Here is an 18,356-nt window from a genome sequence, read left to right as displayed (position 1 = left end):
CATATATATATATATTTTTTTTATATATAAAACAAAATAACCCTCGCCGAGTGGCAGGAAGAAAAATTATTTGAAACAAGAGTATGTACATCAGTGGTAGAAGGCACAGCGGGTCCATCTGGGGTGAGGGGTCAGGGGGCAGCAGGCTACACAGGTCTCAGCCAAAGCCACGGAGGCAGAAATAAAGTGCATAGGTCCTGGGGGGCCCCCGTGGCCCAAAAGCAGCAGTCGACAGCCCCCCTCTTCCCGCCTCTGGCAGGGTTCAGTTGAGCGTGACTCGGAGATAGGAAGTGGGCACATAGCCCTCGCCTCCCTGTTTCCGCCTGACGCGGGTCCAGCCGTCACCCTTGTCCTCTTCCATAAGACTGAGGTCTTCGCCCTCGGACATGGAGATGGTGCCCTCACTGGACCCTATCATGGGGGTGGGGTAGGCTGAGGTCTGCTTCGATGGAATTTAAAGAGAACCCAGCTGAGGACACCCACCCCTCTCCAAGCCGCCAATGTGGTACCCAAGCTGGACTTACCTTCAAAGTGGTAGATGGCCACACAGTGACCTATGGGGGATGTGGGTTCCTCCTCAAAATCTTCATCAAACTCCGTGTAAATGGGGGCATCCTGGCCCTCCTCTGAGGGGGGTTCTTCAGAGCTAGTCGGGAAGAGTAAAACCAGTGAGAGCAGGTCCCCAGGGGCCAGACCCAAGCTCACCTCCCTACTCACCTGTCCTTGTTGTCCTGTGACCCACTGTTGCTGCTGCTGCTACTGTCCGGTGGGGCACTGGCTGGCGGGTCCGGGGGCCGGGTGTGCCGGCCCAGGCTATCACCCCGGTTGCTCAGGACCCGGCTCTCAGCTTCTGCCAGCCAAGTCTAAAAGAAGGAGAGCACGTGATCAATTCAGGGCAGAGTTCTGGGGTCAGCCCATTGAGCCGAGAGGTTTCCTGAGATGACCCATGCACACCCAAGGCTATGATGAGAAACAGCTGGAGCACCTCCCCCCACACACACACCTCCCTGTCCCCCACCCCCACCCCACCAGGCAGTGACTCAGCCTGACCCGCTGGTCCCCGCCCCTCCCCAGGGTCCTCCCTGACCTCATACTTCTGCACTTCCAATTTCAGCCGTTCAATGTTGCTCAGGGTCTCTGTGATTTTGGGTTCCAAGCTGGCAGGGTCCCCCATCTGGGGTGTCTTCTCATACACATCCTTCATTTTCTTCAGGGCTTCCCTTGGATGAGACAGACCAATGAGTCCCATGTGATTTAACAAGCAAAAAAATACAGGCTTGGCTTCAAGGAGCAAAAACATTGTAAGACAGTGGTTAAGAGCTCAAATGTGTTTTACTGCCTGGGTTCGAATCCCAATTTGGGTATGTCCTATTCATTTGAGTTTGGGTTAAGTAATCGAACCCCTGCCTCTTACGGTTATCTCGAAAAGGGGGTAACAATACACACATCTCCCGTGAGTTGTGGAGACTAGAATAGTGCCCGGTATGTGTGTCCAGGTATGTATTGAGCACCTACTACATATCAGGCATTGTTTTAGGAACCAGAAACTCAGCACTTAACAAAAAGAGTCAGGATCCCAGCTGAGCTCTCCGCCTCTCAGGAAAACTTGGGAATTCCAACAAGGCCACGCCAAGAGTTTAGAATACAGATTGCACTCTCTCACGAGTCCTTGCCCCTCATTTCCTCCACACCTATATACAGTTGGCTCTAGAACAACACAAATTTGAACTGTGCAGCGTCATTTATCTGATTTTATCACATTTTTTTTTCCATCCATGGGCTCCATCCACAGTCAGATCTGCATTTTATAGATAAGTCAATTTGGTTGAATCCTTAGATGCAGAATCCTTGGATAGAGAGGGCTGATTAAAAAGAACTTGAGCCTTCTTAGATTGGGTATCCCCGGGGATCTGAAGTCAAACCCCCTCAAATACCAAGAGACAACTCTAGTTAATTTTGGATGGAGCTAAATGTTAATATCCAGATTTTCAACTACCAAGGACAGGCACCACAACCCCATATTGTTCAAGGGTGATTTGTATACAGGCAGTATACTGAAAATGGATTCAACTTCTTTCTAGTCTTAATACCAAACAAGTGCCATAAAATGAGGAAACTGAGGCACAGAGAGGCAAAGCAGCTGGAATTCAAGATCAATCTATCTCACTCCAGAGTATGTAACCCACCTTATTCCTACCCCATAAACCTCTGCAACTGTAGAGTTCTGGAAAGAACTTTACACCAATACAAGCTGTTTTGTACAAGACAGTCTATGCAAACAGCAGAATATAATTTGGCTGCGAGTCGGCAAGTGGCAAACGTCATTCCTATTATGTAAGAAAACTGGGAAGAGGATTTTGTTGCCTGGAAGAGTAAAAAAATCTTTTTTTTTTAATCTGGCAGTTAACATTTTAAGCATTTGGATTACTAAATGGATAACCATATGCTTTTTTTTTTCTTTTAGCCAATTAAAACGGTGACTGAGACCACTAATAGATTTCTAATATTGAACATCTTTGCATTACTGGAATAACAACAAACGAAAGATGACTTTTTTAGCCTTTTTTAGTAACTTTTTTATTGCGATGAAATAGACGTAACATAAAATTCCCAACTGGACCATTTTTAAGTGTACAATTCAGTAGCATCAGGTACATTCGTGTGGTGCAATCACCGCTGCTGGTTGTATTCTTTTTCAATACGCCATTAGATTTGCATCTCAGATCATGAGTATAGCAAAATGATCCTGTAATTTTATTTTCTTGAAGTCTTGCTAACTGATTTAGGAATCAAGATTCCACCAGCCTCTGGGCAGGTGAGCTGGGCAGCTTTCACTGTTTGCTAATGACCTGACTAAGCTATTTCTTCTTAAGTGTGACAGGAATCACCTGTAAAGCCACCGGGCCCTGGTATGTTGGGGAGGTGATCTTTTGAGAACCACAGAAATGTAATTCACATGCTATTTTATTTTGTCCCTGCTCGGCCTGCCCCCTCCCCCACCTCACCTCTGGTCCACCTCCTTCTGTAGTTCACGATTACGTTCCTCCAGCTGCTGCTGAAGACGCTTTCTCTGCTGCTCTGGGGGCAAGTGGCTGAAATCCTCAGTCACCACTGTCTGCAAGGGGGGAAGCGGGCTGAGTCTGGGATCATGGAGTCTGAGCTTCCTAATTCACTCCTAAAGGCTCTGAGACACTCCTGAAACACACCAAGTCCACCTTCTCCCCCACCCAAAATTCCTGGAAGGCAAGGCCATGCACAGAGCAAAGCAGGTCTGGGTGGGGCAAGGGAAAGAGAAGGCCCAGCCAGCGGCAGGAAGCGAGCCCAGGGTCCTGCCACCCAGCCGCTGGGCGGGTTGGGGTCGCCCCCTCCTCCTCTCAGAGGAGGCCTCACTTACCCCACGGCTGCCTCGAAGGCTGCGGAAGGATGCTAGCCGCGGTTTGACCGACTTACTGATCTCACTCAGTATGGCCAAGGGGTCGAGGCCGGATCGGGGGGATGGGGGTCCATTGGGTAATACCGAGGGCAGGGGACCCCCCAGGGGGGAGAAGGGCGGGGGGCGCAGCTACCGGCGGGGGCCGGGGAGGGATGGATGGGCCAGGAGGGGTAATGGGAGGATGTAGAAAACAAGGACGGAGGATGAACAGACACAATAAAGAAAAAAAGGAAAAACAAAATAGAGAAAAGAAAAAAAATGGTAAGAAAACCACAACTCAAGATGCACAATCACACACAGAAAATGCATGCAAAGAGCAACACACAAATATGGGAGGTGGAGGGGAGGGCTTTAGACTGTGAGCCAGAAGGCCACACCTCTCCCTAACCCCAGCCCCCCTGGTCCCTTATAGCCTATGCCCAGTAACTAGAACGGGACCTTAGCACGGACAGGGAGGCCCATGGTTCTGTCCACCCAGCTTTCAGGGCTCACAGTCTAGAAGGAAGAGGAAGATGCATGCACGAATCCAGGTCTCCGACAGGTAAATGGGGCCATGAGGGTCAAAAGGGCAAGCTGAGAGAGGCGCCCAAGGCAAGGAACCCTCAGAGGGCTCACAGCTGGGCCTTAGGCTGGGGACTGCATGTATTCAAAGTCAAGGAATATCAAAGACTCAGTCATGAAGGACCACAGGTATAAAGCAGGGTGAGGGTGGGTGGTTGTCAAAGATATAACCCAGGAGTGTCCAGGTATATGCTGGACATTGAAAGCCAAAAACCCCAGAGTCAGAGGGTTGGAACACAGATCCACTGGCAGGACAGGGGGAGACTGGGAGGAGTCCCTAAGGCCAGTGTCCCAAGCCGTCACCCAGCCCTGAGTTCCATAAGCAGGTCTTCTCCCAGCATCCTGAGAAGCAGCAGACAGACGCCACAGGCCCCCCTCCCTGCCCCTCCTCAGCCTCCGGGGACTCCCAGGCCAATCGCCCGCCTGTCTTCCTTCCCTCCAGCCCGGGCCGGCAGCCAAGAGGAAAATTCCTGCCCGGGACTCAGCGTTCCAGCGGCTGGGGCTGATTCAGTGGGGCCCCCCTGCTGTCCCCACTCACACCCACCACCCTTCCCAAGGGCCCCGGTCCCCACCTTGTTCTTCTTGCCGAAGGGCCAGCGCTTAGCACGGCTACGGCCAGGGGTACGTCCTTCTGAAGGGGCGCCCAAGCTGCTGTCCGAGGGTGCTCGGTTCATGGGCTGGCTGAAGTCTTCAAATTCCACATCACCAGGACGGGCAAAGCCAGACTTGTGCAGTTCTATTAGGACCTGGGAGTCCTGGGGGCAGTAGGGGGCGGCGGGGAGAGGTGGGGAGGAGGCAGTTAGGGGCAAAGCTAGGTGCTTAACTTTGGAGGCTTTGGGGTCTTCCTTCTGCCCACCCCTTGCCCACTGGCCTGGACCAGGTACCCACGTTCTTGGCGTCCACAGCTTCAGCGGCCACCTTCATGCCCTCAAAGCACTTGCCGATGATGGGTACCACCTGCAGCTCGGCTTCTGACAGGAGCCCATACCCAGCCCCCAGGTGGGTGGTCCGGCGTTCATCCATGTCCTGCAGCTTCTGCAGGGGCAGGGGCGGGCAAGACTCAGGGGTGCTGGTGGAGGGACCAACAAGCAGAGTGATTCACTCCACAAACATGATGGGGATCCACACTGGTCCCAGCCCCAAGCCGTCTGGTGGGGAAAACAGAATCAAACACAGAGATTTCCAGACCAATTTATGCAGGGGAGAAACACGGGGGCCTGGGAAATTCAGAGACGTCAGATTTGAGGAACCTCCCTTGCCTGACCTGGAAAGGTTTCCCAAAGGTGACAAGGAGCCAGGGTTTTGAAGAAAAAGAAGACCCAGCACAGACAAAGCGAGTTCTGGGGCCAGAACTGAGTAGAGCGTGCGGCTAAAACACAAGAAGGGAAACTCAAGACCTTTAAAAGGAGCTGTTAGAGCTGTGAGAAGAATGAGTAAGAGTTTCAATAGGGAACAAAAAGAAGAATGGCTTAAGGAAAGGCAGGGCTCACTGTTACTATTTGTTTCTAATTCCCTTTCAATTTAGAGATGGGGGCACTGCAGTTGGGGCTTTGATAGCTGTGTTGGTTGATTGGGGGGATGTTGGGGGAAGGCATAACTGGGGAACTGAGGGACTCACATCGAATATCTGGGGCATCTGAGAGAAATAGAAGTGGGCCTGGTCTCTGTTGAAGCGCTGCAACTGAGCTGCATACTCGTTTTTGCTTTCTTCTGCCATGTGGCTCCGAAGGTGGGCTTGCTGCTTGGCCTGAGGAATATGAAGGCAGGGCTGCTGGCAGGTTCTGGCTTCGCCTCACCCTGACCCTCAAGCTGTCCCAGACCTCACAAGCACCTTTTCCACATCAGCCTTGGTAGCATTGATGTCCTGGTCTAGCCGCTCAGCAGTCTGGGCTGCCTTCTCAGCTTCCCGGCAGTCTCGCTCAAATTTACGTTTACTCTGTGCAGGGACAGAATCAGAAAGGAGTCACCATCCCGGAGATAGCAGGATGGAAACCAAGTTTTCAGGGACTAGCAGGAAGTCATCCAGCAAATGGGGAGCAATGGGCACGTTGGAAACCCATAGGAGAAAGGAGAGTCCAGGCCAGACTAAGGGGGCGGTTCCAGGGACCAGCAACCCTCACCCTGTTCCTTAGGGTCAGAACCACCCTCCACGTCCACAAACTCACATTCTCCAGCAGTTTGAAGCCATTTTCCAGCTGCTGCTGGGCACGACGGCCTTCTTGGAAATGCTGTGAAAAGGAGAAGCGTTATGATTCCCCTGGCTTGTGGCAGGTGCCTTTGGGAAGTCTCAGGGAGGAGATCGCTCACCATCTTTCTCTCCTGTTTCATCTCCTGTGAGTACTTGGACAGTTCGAGACATACACGGACACTGAGGTTCTCAGCCACCAGCTCCCGCTGGCCAGCAAAGTCATTTACTTCTTGGAGAATCTGCACGAAGGACTGTTGCTGGCTGAACCTGTGGCGGGATGTAAAGAAGGGAACTGGGGGACAGAGCCCCCAGAAGCCAGATGCCCCAGGACCCACCTCCAGATGAGAAAGGGTAAGATCCAAGAATATCACCCCAAAGCAACCATAAATTCTGCTCTAAATCCCTTACTCCTAACACTTGAATGGGATGCATTTTGGAACCAGAATTTTGGGGGCATTAGAAAGGGGAGATGGTGCTTTGCACCCTGGTAGGATCAGGGGTGGCATCCTGTAAGCAAATACCATAAATAATTTGCAGTGAAAGGTATTAATATTACAATAAGTTGGATAAAAACGAAGACCAAAAGTAATATCAAATCAGTTTATTTGCCAGAAGTTGCTGCCAAGCAAGTTACCAAAATAACTTTTGATTTCCAGAGATTTTTGGCTTCTGGAATTGGAAACCCAGAATAAAAGTGAAATGCTCTAATGGCACTTAATATGAGCCGGGCACTGTTTTAATACGTTGGCCTAGCGGATCTTCACACGAGTGCTACAAAGTCATGACCGTCATTCCCATTTCACAGATGAGGGAAACAGGCACAAAACTTAAGTCATTTGCCCAAAGTCATTTCACTGATTTATTAGCCAGTCCTCCCTTTTTAAATAAGCAAGGAAATGAAGGCACAGGTTTGAGGCACAATTGTCCTAAAGCAGTTCTCCCAGAAAGTAGTGGATTTAGGATTTCCATCCAGGTAACCCGGATCCTACGTCTACGCTCTTACTCCCAGGTGGGAATTGAGATGAAAAGGGAGGGACCTGCCTGGGTGACCCAGTTGCAGGAGAGGAAGTGGGGACCCACTGCCCCTGCCCCCCAAATCTTGCCCTGTTCCCTGTCCATCCTTACTTGGATTCAGGGTCATCTTTGGCAGGTCTCTTGGGCAAGTATTTTTTCACCAGGTTCCTAAGGGGGACAGAAAGGCAGGAAGGTTGAGTCCTGAGCCCTCCAGGGCCTTCCAGCCTCCCGCAAGGCCCAGGGCGAGGCTATCCTAAGGCCTCACCTCAGCTGCTTGGCGTAAGTTTGCTCCACCTCAGTCCGCTCTTTCACGAATTTCACGTATCTGTCCAACAGGTCCAACCCCCACTGCGTGTGCCTCTCGAGCACCTCAAACTGATCCTGGCGAGGGTGGGAGGGGAAGGAGGGTGCAGGGATCGAGACCGGGGGATCCCACAGCCGGCCGACGAGGCGACTCGGCGCTGGCGAAGAGGAGTGGCTTCCCGGCCCCTCCCGGGCGCGGCGCAGGGGAGGGGGGCAGGAAGCCGGCGGGAACCCCCTCCCCTTCCCGGGAAGGGCCAGGCACAGGGGCGGGGCCCCAGCCGGACGACGGGGTCCCCGTCTCCAGGCCGCCAGGAGGGGAGTGGAAGGGGCCGGGCCACTCCCCCTGCCCCGGCTCCCCTAATCCCCCCCAGATTCCGGAAAATCCGGCCGGCCCGGCGTGAGTCAGGGCCAAAGAGGCAAGTTTCCCCGCAGCTTCGGGGCCCCCACAATGGCCAGGGGGCAGGCACCGAGCTCCCCGACTGCCATGCTTCCCCAGGGGGTGACTCAATCGCACCCCCTCTGGATCCACGGCACCTCCAAAGACACTCCCGGAGGTGAGGGGGGCGAGTAGCTGCCCCGCTGCGCCCAGGAACCCGGCGATGCCGCCGCCCCCGGGAGGAGGAGGGATCAGAGGTCCAGGCTCGGGGAGGGGGGAATTTTTGTGGGGCTTCCAGAGCAGAGGTTAGAAAGCGGGCTCGGGCCGCCCCTCCCATGGCCCGGGGCGAGCTGCAGGAGGAAGCGACGCCAGCCCCGGGCCTCTGTCCCCTGGAGCGCCCCGAGCCCCGGGATGGGGGTTAGAGGAGATGGAAAGGGCGATCAGGACTTCCAGGTCCCACGTGGGGCTGAAAGTGGCCCAAGGGCCCCCTCCCCCGCCCCAGCCCGACAGGCGGGCGCGGGCAGGGACCCAGGGCCGTAAGATAAGCCGGCGGCCCGGCCAGGACGCTCAAAATAGGTGACCTCGCCCAGCGCCCCGGCCTGGTCCCGGGACTTCTGCCTCCTCGCGCTGAAGCCCGTGCCTCAGTTTCCCCGCACCGCTCCTGCAAGGGCGCCCCTCGCCCCCGGGCGTCCGTTTCAGCCTTGGGGGAGCCCCGAGGGTGGGCGGACGGGGGGGACCCCCGGGTCGGTGGAGGGAAAGCGCGGGGTGCGGGCTGCGGGACTGCAGGCGTGGAGAGACGGGGTAGGTCTGGACCTCAGCAAGGGGCAGTGTGAGGTCGGGCGGGTCAGACTCACCCACAGTTCAGTGCCCCAATCCATGCTGCTCCCGCCGATGCCGCGCCCGGCCCCCGCGCCCGCGCCCGCCGCCCGCCGCCCGCCGTCGGGAGACTCCGCTCGGGACTGCGAGCCGGCCCCGCCCCGCCGCGGCCACGCCCACCCGCGGGCAGCCACGCCCCTGCAGGCTGTGCCACGCCCCCGTGCGCTGGCCGGGCCAGCACCCTGAAGGCGGGGCCCAGGGGGCGGGGCCAGGGGAGGCCCCGCCCCCATGCTAAGGACGTAGCCGCTCGACGCCACTAGACCGACCCCTTAAAGGAACCCCACCCATTGTCCAAACCTTCCAGGTCCCTCTCAGCCTCTCCCACCTCCAGCCCCACCCCTGCTCCGCCGCGGGCTAGTCTCCCCGGCCTCTCTCCCCGGCCATTACTTAGAGGGCCAAGACGCTGAAACCTCAACACAGAAGGTCCTTCCTCCACCCCGTCGCGGGGAGAGCCTGAGGTCACCCTGCTCTTGCGGGCCGGCCCGGCTCCAGATGTCTACGTTCGTCCCACTAATGGTCTGGCCACTCCGGCCACAGCCGGATGGGAGGACTTCGATCCTGCTCAAGACGTGCCTCCGCCAAGGCCGGGTCCATTAGCGCCCCCACCGCATCCTGACTTCCCTCCCCCAAAAGGCTGCGCCGGGAAACTGAGGACAAGCTGTCCTTGGGGCTCTGGGCCCAGGCCTCTCCTCGGCTGCTGTCCAGCTCGCGCTTGCACCTGCCCATTTTCCAGGGGCATCCATTAAGGCCCAGTGAGGTTTTATTGTCTGCACCGACCCAGGGTCTCGGACTCCGCCCCTTCCTCAGACACTAGCCTTGGGGCTAGGAAGTCTGTCTCTACCCTCATAAAAGCCTTTCACACCTCGTTAATCCCTTTGAGGCACTGGGATGAAAGTGGAGGGATCCCAGTGGACCCCACCCTCCACCTCTCCCCTCTTTGGTGTTTTCTCTCTGGCTGCAGAGGTGACAGGCGCCCTGCCGGGGTCTAGAGCTCCCGCCCCGTCCCTCCCACCCCGCGGAAGGACTGGCTGGGCTCTGAGTCCCCAGGCTCTCAGCGCGCTCTCCGGGAGCCCACACTGAGAAAGAAGGCTCCACGGGGACAAAGGCTCTGCAGGAACCTGGCTGGCCCCACCTGCTGGTGACTTCTGAGCTAGGAAACTTCAAGCGGGCTCTGCTCCAAAGGTTGAAGGATCAGATAGGGAGTTCAGCCTGGGATCAGGGAACCTCCCCCTTTGCTGGGACCACCCTGTTACAGGTGACTTAGCCTGGTATTAGAGCCCACCCCCGGCTCAAACTCCAATGGAAATTGGGATTCACCCCAGGTCAGCGCCACAGTTAGGATGGGGTTTCGGGATGGGTTCAGAGGCTTAGCAGAGAGAGGGGTCAGCAAGCCAATTGCGTATCTGGGATTCAAACTAGGTTCCAGGGATCAGCCTTAGCCTGAGGTCAGGCTGGGTCCCGAGATGCGGTGGAGAGGGTGGCCGCTCATCCAGAGATTGGGCTCCGTGTAGGTCGAGGGCCAGAAGGGGTGGGGGACTTCTGATTTCAGGCTGAAGATGGCGCTCAGCCTGGGGCTAAGGTTCGACCCATGGTTAAGCCCAGCCTAGGCTCCGGGGGGGCCGGACCTCCGGTTGCCTCACTCTGAGACCCCACCTAAGGCTGGGGGCTCAGCCTGGGGTCATAGGTCATCCTGGAGTCAAGATTTAGCCTGAGGCCAGGTTTAGGCCGCTGCTGGATCAGAAAGATAAGGAGAACTGGTCAGGCCCGCAGCAGAAGAGACTGTTTACTAAAAGTTTGAGCTCTGGCTGGGAGCCACATCCCTGGGGCGGGTTGGGGAGGGAGGCGAAGTCCGCCTTTAAGGGACACTGGGAAATGTAGTTTTTCTGGTGATTTTTTTGGCGCTTGTGTGCGCCCGCTGCATTCTGGGTAATATAGTCCTGGACCAGTCTGTCAGTTAGAGCAGATGGAGGAATTCCGCTTCAGAAGCCGGAGACCAGATCCATCACAATTGGTTAGATGGGCTGTAAATCAAATTACATCCGGGAACGATCTCCCCAGTGATTGGTGAGACTGGAGGCGGGATTAGATGTCATCAGCACTCCCATTCGGAGAGCATGCTGTCCATTTGGTGTCGTACGGGGAGGGGTTTGAGAAGAGCTGGTCGTTGATTGGGTGGATGGGCGGGAAAAGTCGGAGGCTCGGACCCCACAGCGCGGCGATTGGCTCACTGGTAGGCGGGCCTAGGGGCGTCAGAGGCGGTGTCTGGGGAGGCGGTGGCTCCAGAGATGGCAGTGAGCGAGAGGAGGGGGCTCGGCCGCGGGAGACCCGGCGAGTGGGGCCAGTGGCCACTTCTACTGCTGCTGCTGGGCGGCTGCTCGGGGCGCATCCACCGCCTGTCGCTCACGGTGAGTCCGCCGCGCGGCAGCCTGGGGCGGGGGGGCGCCGCTGTGTCGCGGAGAAGCCCCTGGCTTGGAGTGGTCTCGTCCTACCTCCCCCGCTCCTGCCGCGGGGTGGAGCGGCCCGACGCCCCCCGCTTCCGGACCCGAGTGGTCGCGTCCGAGCATCCCCCTCTCGTCCTCCAGGTGGAGTTGCCGGGCCGGCCGCGCTGGGGTCGTGCCCCTCCCATCGGAGGCGGGGCCTCCCTCCCGGGACCCCAGACTTTTAATGCTTTGAATTCTTGAGATGACTTCGGGGCGGTAGCGCACTCGGGGGAGCCTCTGTGCGTTCTAGAATGGGGTCCTTGGGCCCCGGGGCCCTGGGTGCTCAGTGGAAACCCCACCATGCTAGACTCAGCTGGAATCTGCACATTTTTGCAATATTGAGGGCCAGGCACACCGAGCCGAGAGCCTGCTCTTCGGGGGGCTTTCACCTCGTGGGAGGGACTCCAGGCTTTCTCTTCAGCAGCCTGAGGACCCGGGGCCGCCCTGGTCCAGCCTGGAGCGGGTCTGGGTCTCGGCCTCCAGGGAGGCCCTCTCAGCCTCTCCTGCCTCCTTTGGGACCTGCCCTTTGAAAAGCAAAAGCGTGCCAGCGGGGGGCTGAAGCCTTTCGGGAAACCTCTTGTCAGGCAGGACCCTGGCGGGAAGAAGCCTGAGGTCGCTTTGCCTCGTTGGTCTCCCTGCAGGGGGAGAAGCGCGCAGACATCCAGCTGAACAGCTTCGGCTTCTACACCAATGGCTCCTTAGAGGTGGAGCTGAGCCTCCTGCGGCTGGGCCTCCAGAAGGGAGAAAAGACCCCCCTGGTGAGCGACTTTGGGGAATTTGCTGGAGGAAGTTGAGGTGTATAAACTTAGGAACACACACTCCCCCACCCCCAGATTCACATCCTAAATCTGACTCTCAGCACGTGATGTTGGGCGAATATTGGCTTCTCTGAGCCTCTGTTTCCCCATCTGTAACAGGAGATAATACCTCACGCCCTGTCATGCACTATGTGCTAGGCACTGAGCTCAGACTTCACTGGAGAGCGTGCCGGGAACTAGGCAGCCCCAGTTCCTGCAGTGAACATGCGCAACCAGCAGTTACTGAACACCCACTCAGCACTGGGTACTATGCAAAGCAATTTCCATGAGTCAGTTTCCTCCTAATCACCTCTCAGGGATGCAGTGAAAATGTGACCCAGGTAAACCCAATTTTGCAGGTTTTGCGCACAGGTTCAGGGGCACATGGTTTGCTCACAGTCACAGAACCTGGATGCCAGCCCAAGTGTGCTGGATTCCAGAGCGCAGGCCTGGGAGCCATGGCCATTTTAAATGGGGGTGCAGCGGGGAGGGAGGACAAGGTGGCTAGGTCCAGAAGACCAGCAAAGAGCTCCCTGAGGAAGTGACATCCAGGTTGAGTGGCCCTGGCTGGCCAGGAGATAAAGGAATAGGACTGCGGAAGGCAGGATGGGTCGTTGGAAAATTCGGTGAGTGAATGTGGGATGAAGTGCATAGTGAGTTCAGTAAATTAAAGGTTATGTTTCTGTTGCACTTGAAAGAAGTGGCTTGGGGAGTCCCTGCCGGAGTCCCTCGCATTCTCCCCTTTTCTTTCTACCTGCCAGGTGGGGTTCAGTCTGACCCGGGTTCGATCTGGCAGCATTCGATCCTACTCAGTGAGTGTGAATGATGGGTGGGGAGTGAGGCGGGGCAGTGGGAGGGAGGGAAGGTGTGTCCTCTGCATCTGGAACCCCAAGACTCCAGTTTTTTCCCAGAGCAGGAAGGAGAAGAAAGACTCCCTTGCATGGGTGGGTGGGGAGGGGGCAGGGGGCGCTGGGTGGGTGGAAGGCAGTAACCAAGACCCCCTCTTACCACTACTCAGACCCGGAACCCCCTGGACTGTCCTCTCCACAAAAATAGCAGCAACCTCCTGGTTCTCTTCCTCATCGACACCAAAGATCTTCGGTGAGTTGGGGAGCCAGGGGGACCCAGAGAGTGTCACTGTGTGTCCCTGGGTGTGATGCCCACGTGAGCTAGGAGGTGGAATGAGAAGTCAGCTGGGAACAACCTTGATGCCCTTAGGAAGAAGCTTCTCGATTTTTAATATCATGTTCAAGCCTTATTTGATCACGGAGCGGAGGGAGAGGAAAGGAGGGTGGGGTGCTCGGGGTCATTGTGGTGTCAGGGCAGAAGATCCAGACACAGAGGGTAAGAATCGTTCGTACATGGTGCTTCCTTTGTGCCCTGCAAGCCTCACAGGTGTTCCTTACAGATTCCTTGTGTCTTTAGTCTCCCCATTCCACGGATGGCAAAAGTGGGACCCAAGGACTAGGATTTGGAACCAGGCAGGTCTGCAGCAGCATCCTGTTGCTCCTCTGTCTATACAGTGTTCTCTTTTTAAACAAGTGTTTTCTTTTTAAATAATGCGCTAAAGTAGAGTGAGTCAGCCTCATGGGAAACGATCACTGTGGTGCAAACAGCCATCTTGATGGGTGGCAGCCCAGTGCTGCAATTTTGTGACTTCTGATTCAGCACAACACTGGCCCCCAAACAGGACACCCGGAGGGCCCGGGGGTTCTTGAAGCCATCTCACAGCCTGTGTGCCTGGCCCTAGCCTGCAGCTTCCCAGCCTCATTCCTCCTGTCCCACCCTCACCCCAGGGTCCAGGTGCGAAAGTATGGGGCACAGAAGAAGCTGTTTATCTTTCCCGGGCTCCTCCCTGAAACACCCTCTGAACCAGAGCTCCCCAAGCCAGCACACACAGTCACCCCCAAAGTGGACAGTGGTGAGTCAGGCGGGCTGCGGTGCAGGAAGGGGTGGGCGGGGCAGGGTTGCTCTACCTTCTCCCCCACCACCCCAGTTTCCTGCTGTCTGTCCATCTCTAAACTCACATGTCCCCCACAGGGACCACCGTGGACCTCAGCAAGGCCAAGTCAAAGCCCACGGTGTCTCAAGGAGCCCAGCAGGTTCGGGGCAGCCAGGTGGGAGGGAGGAGCCCAGCCTGGGGCTGACTGATGCTGGAAAGAGGTGTCTGTCCCCTCAGGGGCTCAGTGGGGAAGACAAGGAGCTGGTGTTGAGCCTGAGCCATTTCAACAACTCCTACAACTTCAGTGTGAGTGTCTGTGTGTGCCCCCGGCCTCACCCCTCCCCAGAACTAGAGCTCCCCCCCCCCAAGCTAAAGCCTCCTCTCCCCTCCCCTGCCCAGTTCCACGTGGTGATTGGATCTAGGGCTGAGGAAGGCCAGTACAACCTCAACTTCCACAACTGCTACAACTCAATGCCGGGACAAGAGCAGCCATTTGACATCACGGTGAGTGGAGAGGAGGGCCCGCAGGGCTAACTGCGGACCAGGTACTCCGTGGACCAGGTGCCTGCCAGTGGCAGGTACATCCCGGAGCGCTCCCTCTGAGCCACATGCACCACGCTGAGTAGCTTCTTCAGGCCCTCCCTGCAGCCACGCTGTGAAGTGAAAGCAGGCATGCCGGCTTGGGAGGCTGAGGCCTAGAGTTGCCTAGCTGGAGAGTGGGAGGCTTGGACGCCAACAGCTCTGCCGGTCCAGGGCCTCTCTGCAAACCCCATCACCACCACTGCCCCATTCCCAGGTGATGATCCGGGAGAAGAACCCCGAGGGCTTTCTGTCTGCCGCGGAAATCCCCCTTTTCAAGCTCTACATGGTCATGTCTGCCTGTTTCCTGGCTGCCGGCGTCTTCTGGGTGTCTTTCCTCTGCAAGAACACGTAATACCCTTGCCCCTGGGGAACCCCATCCGCCCCTATCAGACCTCCCCATCCATGCCTCTGACTTATAACCCTCTCCACCCACCTCTGTTTCTAACCCCCCACCCCCACCCCCAGGCACAACGTCTTCAAGATCCACTGGCTCATGGCGGCCCTGGCCTTCACCAAGAGCGTCTCCCTGCTTTTCCACAGTGTGAGAGCCTTGGGCCAGGGAGCAGGAGGGGGCAGCCTGGGTCCCTGGGTTTAGGAAGACGCTGGTACATGCCACTCCCCATGTCTTTGCAAACCCAGACCTCGGGTGTTCCATTTGTCCAGCCAACCTCCTTTCCATCCATGTTATTGTGTGGCCAGCTGCCCACCCACTTGACGTCTGCCTGTCCTCTTTCCAGCTGTGACGCGCCTCCTGTCTGACGGTCTCACTGTCTGCCCATCCAGCTGTGACCTTCCTTCCTCTGTAGCTGCCTTGACTGTTCATCCCTCGGTCCAGCCATTGTTCTGGCCCTCACTGTCCATTTCTGTGTCCACCCGCCATCCTGATTATAGCAGTCAGTTCATTCCGCTGACCACGACTGCCAGTGATTGTCCCTGTTCCTAAACCACTCCCTCCCACCCATCCGTCCTCCTGACCATCCATCTGTCCACCTCTAGATCAACTACTACTTCATCAACAGCCAGGGCCACCCCATCGAAGGCCTCGCTGTCATGCACTACATCACACACCTGTGAGTGCCCTTCTCTCCGGGCAGGTGGGGGGCAGGCGGGCGGGGAGATGGCTTCCCTGTCTCAACAGACGCCCTCCCCCCAGGCTCAAGGGCGCCCTGCTCTTCATCACCATCGCCTTGATCGGCTCCGGCTGGGCATTCATCAAATATGTGCTGTCAGACAAGGAGAAGAAGATCTTTGGCATTGTGATCCCACTGCAGGTGCTTACAGAGTCCCCAGGTGTGTGGGAATGCAGGCTCTCAAGGCACTGCCCCACCCACCCTGGCCCCTCCGCAGGTCCTGGCCAACGTGGCCTACATCGTCATCGAGTCCGGCGAGGAGGGTGCCAGCGACTACGGGCTCTGGAAGGAGATCCTCTTCCTGGTGGATCTTGTCTGCTGCGGCGCCATCCTCTTCCCCGTGGTCTGGTGAGGATCCTGACCCCCGCAGTCCCCCCAGGTGTGGGCGGGGTCCATGCTGACCGCCCTGTGTACCCCCCACCCCGCTGCAGGTCCATCCGGCATCTCCAGGACGCATCTGGCACTGATGGGAAAGGTAAGGTTCTAGGGAGCAAGGGACCCCCTGGGATACCTCCATGCAACCTCGGTCTCAGACACCTCCATCCACCCTCTCCCTCAGGCGCCCCTGTCTGTGCTCCCCTTGGTTGCCCCCTCCCTCCTCTCTCCCTCTCCTGACTTCCTGCCTCTTGGACACAATGTCTTTTTTGTCCCCAGCCCTCCCCCACCCTTCTCCCCTTCCTCCTGCTTCCCGTGACCCCAACTCTCTGTCTCCACCCCTAGTAGCAGTGAATCTGGCCAAGCTGAAGCTGTTCAGGCATTACTACGTCATGGTAGGAACCCCATTTTCACTCGTGGTGGGAGCATTGCCTGGGCGTGGGAGAGGACAGTTACCCCTTGGCACCCCCACCATAGCCCTCCACCTGCTGTCTCTGGCCCTGCCCTTCTGCCCAGGACCGGGGCCCCACCCTCCGCCTTCCCTGCAGTCAGGGGCCCCTGCCCGCCCTGTCCCCGCAGGTCATCTGCTACGTCTACTTCACGCGGATCATCGCCATTCTCCTGCGTGTGGCCGTGCCCTTCCAGTGGCAGTGGCTGTGCCAGGTGAAACAGGGACCCGGGTGGAGTGAGGGGGTGGCCAGACCATGGAGGTGGGGTGCGGGTGTGTGCTGATGCTCCTGCTCTGCCCCTCCACCCCCAGCTCTTGGTGGAGGGCTCCACTCTGGCCTTCTTCGTGCTCACGGGCTACAAGTTCCAGCCGGCGCGGGACAACCCGTACTTGCAGCTGCCCCAGGAGGACGAAGAGGATGTGCAGATGGAGCAAGTGTGAGTCCTGGGCCGGGCCGGGTGGGGCCTGCGCAGCTGTGGGGGTGGTCCCGGCACCCCTCAGCTCCTGGAACGCCTCCTTACTGTGTACCTCTAGAATGACCGATTCTGGGTTCCGGGAAGGCCTGTCCAAAGTCAACAAAACAGCCAGCGGACGGGAGCTGTTGTGATCATCCCCCGACCCGGGGCCGCCCTGCTTCGCCCGCCTTTGTCCTCTTCTCACACACACGCCATGCTCCAGCTCCTCTCCCCAAGCGTGTGGGGAGCGAGAGGGTGCCTGTGTGCATATGGCATCCAGCCCCCCGGGACCTGAGTTCTGGAACCCATTCAGGAGAAGACTGAAGTCCCCTCCCTCGTGGCAGCCCGGGGGCCACCCCCGACTTCAGTTGTACAATAATGACCACTCGTTTTGCTACCTGGCTTTCTTGCCTTTCTGGGAGTTGGGATAGAACAGGTGGTGTTTGCAGTTTGGGAACCTGCATTCGCGACGGGGGAGGGGTGTACAGTGTCCATTGCGCTACAAGTTCAATAAAAATGGAGAAACTGCTGGATGTGGGCCCTATGCCAGGTGCTGAGGACAGCAGTGACCGAGACCTCCCCAGTCCCAGCGCTCGAGCGGCTCACAGTGGAGATGGGTCACAGGCAGTTCCAGCACAGGGCCACCTGGCAGAGCTGCGGGGCATGCCGGGCTCTGGCCTAGCCTGGGAAGTCAGTGAAGGTGAATAGAGAAGGGGGTTGGTGGGGACCATGTATGTCCAAAGGGAGAGCGGCATAAAAATGCTGACTGGGAGACTCACAGTGGCTTAGGCTGGAGAGTATAAGCGTAACACAGCGATTGTGGTATGCCATGCCCTGTTCTAAAGCACTGGTTAAAAAAAACAAAGCTGAAGTTCAGAGGGCCTAAGTAACTTGCCCAAGATCACACAGCTGTGAGTTAGCCGGAGGCCTGGCCATACAACACTGGCCTGTGTGCGCTGCCTCTGCAGCTGGACTCCCTGGGACCACGCCTTGTCCCTGTTTACTGTGCCCCTGGATATGGAAACTGACCTCACTGTCTTTTCACATGGCAAATGGGGGCCTCATAAGATCAGAGTATCTCACACGTGAGCACGGATGCCCATGGCTCAGCACAGCGCCCAGCAACACAGCCTGACCTTCCACAGACTGTCCTGAGCCTTGAGGAGTGACCTCAGATTGGAGACACGTGTGCATGCCTTTGAGCAGACTCTCAAGATGCATTGTCCCCCCACCCCACATTTCAGCTGGAGGACCTGGGATCCATTTTGGCACTGTGAAAAAAACTGGGCCACAGGCATGGACACGGTAAGGAATTTGGCTGGGGTCAGCATATATCATGCAAGCAGAAGTGATTCAACAGGCCCAGATGAATAAATAGCCCAGCCGGAAGAAGAAG

General features: G+C 57.2%; 2 protein-coding genes across 4 annotated transcripts; one reads left to right on the top strand and one right to left on the bottom strand.

Moving 5' to 3' along the window:
- Positions 1-3: 3 nt before the first annotated feature.
- On the bottom strand, positions 4-8,806 carry TRIP10 (thyroid hormone receptor interactor 10). 2 transcript variants are annotated; one of them, XM_037505217.2, is made up of 15 exons: positions 8,730-8,773; positions 7,462-7,577; positions 7,308-7,364; positions 6,302-6,449; positions 6,160-6,222; positions 5,826-5,930; positions 5,613-5,741; positions 4,883-5,029; positions 4,567-4,749; positions 3,395-3,562; positions 3,006-3,115; positions 1,088-1,220; positions 718-863; positions 525-646; positions 165-411 (listed from the first exon to the last, which is right to left on the bottom strand). In XM_037505217.2, exons 1-15 carry the CDS (start codon positions 8,751-8,753, stop codon positions 263-265), a joined length of 1,800 nt encoding a protein of 599 aa, XP_037361114.1. In that variant the 5' UTR covers positions 8,754-8,773; the 3' UTR covers positions 165-262. The 2 variants fall into 2 exon arrangements, with proteins under 2 accessions (XP_037361113.1, XP_037361114.1); XM_037505216.1 differs by lacking the exon at positions 3,395-3,562 and having other exon boundaries at positions 4-411; positions 8,730-8,806.
- A 1,791-nt stretch (positions 8,807-10,597) lies between these two features.
- On the top strand, positions 10,598-17,164 carry GPR108 (G protein-coupled receptor 108). 2 transcript variants are annotated; one of them, XM_037505214.2, is made up of 18 exons: positions 10,598-11,156; positions 11,873-11,989; positions 12,790-12,840; positions 13,047-13,129; positions 13,825-13,949; positions 14,069-14,130; positions 14,208-14,276; positions 14,370-14,474; positions 14,767-14,900; positions 15,018-15,093; positions 15,549-15,622; positions 15,706-15,823; positions 15,900-16,030; positions 16,114-16,157; positions 16,406-16,452; positions 16,637-16,720; positions 16,818-16,942; positions 17,040-17,164. In XM_037505214.2, the coding sequence occupies exons 1-18, from the start codon at positions 11,037-11,039 to the stop codon at positions 17,110-17,112; spliced, it is 1,638 nt and encodes a 545-aa protein (XP_037361111.1). In that variant the 5' UTR covers positions 10,598-11,036; the 3' UTR covers positions 17,113-17,164. The 2 variants fall into 2 exon arrangements, with proteins under 2 accessions (XP_037361111.1, XP_037361110.1); XM_037505213.2 differs by having other exon boundaries at positions 16,403-16,452.
- Positions 17,165-18,356: the final 1,192 nt, after the last annotated feature.

Source organism: Talpa occidentalis, unplaced genomic scaffold, assembly GCF_014898055.3.
Source record: "Talpa occidentalis isolate TD23 unplaced genomic scaffold, MPIMG_talOcc4v2.1 talOcc4.12, whole genome shotgun sequence".
NCBI lineage: Eukaryota > Metazoa > Chordata > Mammalia > Eulipotyphla > Talpidae > Talpa > Talpa occidentalis.
The sequence above is the reverse complement of the archived record's forward strand: the minus strand, read 5'-3'. Positions and strand labels throughout refer to the sequence as shown.

Excerpts from the sequence above, each read along its gene's own strand:
- TRIP10 (XM_037505217.2), bottom strand. The coding sequence starts at position 8,753 with ATGGATTGGGGCACTGAACTGTGG. Across the intron at positions 7,365-7,461 it reads ACTTACGCCAAGCAGCTGAG|GAACCTGGTGAAAAAATACT; the intron begins GTGAGGCCTTAG and ends TGTCCCCCTTAG. Across the intron at positions 1,221-3,005 it reads CAGAAGGAGGTGGACCAGAG|GGAAGCCCTGAAGAAAATGA; the intron begins GTGAGGTGGGGG and ends GTCTCATCCAAG.
- GPR108 (XM_037505213.2), top strand. The coding sequence starts at position 11,037 with ATGGCAGTGAGCGAGAGGAGGGGGCTCGGCCGCGGGAGACCCGGCGAG. Across the intron at positions 11,157-11,872 it reads TCCACCGCCTGTCGCTCACG|GGGGAGAAGCGCGCAGACAT; the intron begins GTGAGTCCGCCG and ends GTCTCCCTGCAG. Across the intron at positions 15,623-15,705 it reads ATGCACTACATCACACACCT|GCTCAAGGGCGCCCTGCTCT; the intron begins GTGAGTGCCCTT and ends CCCTCCCCCCAG.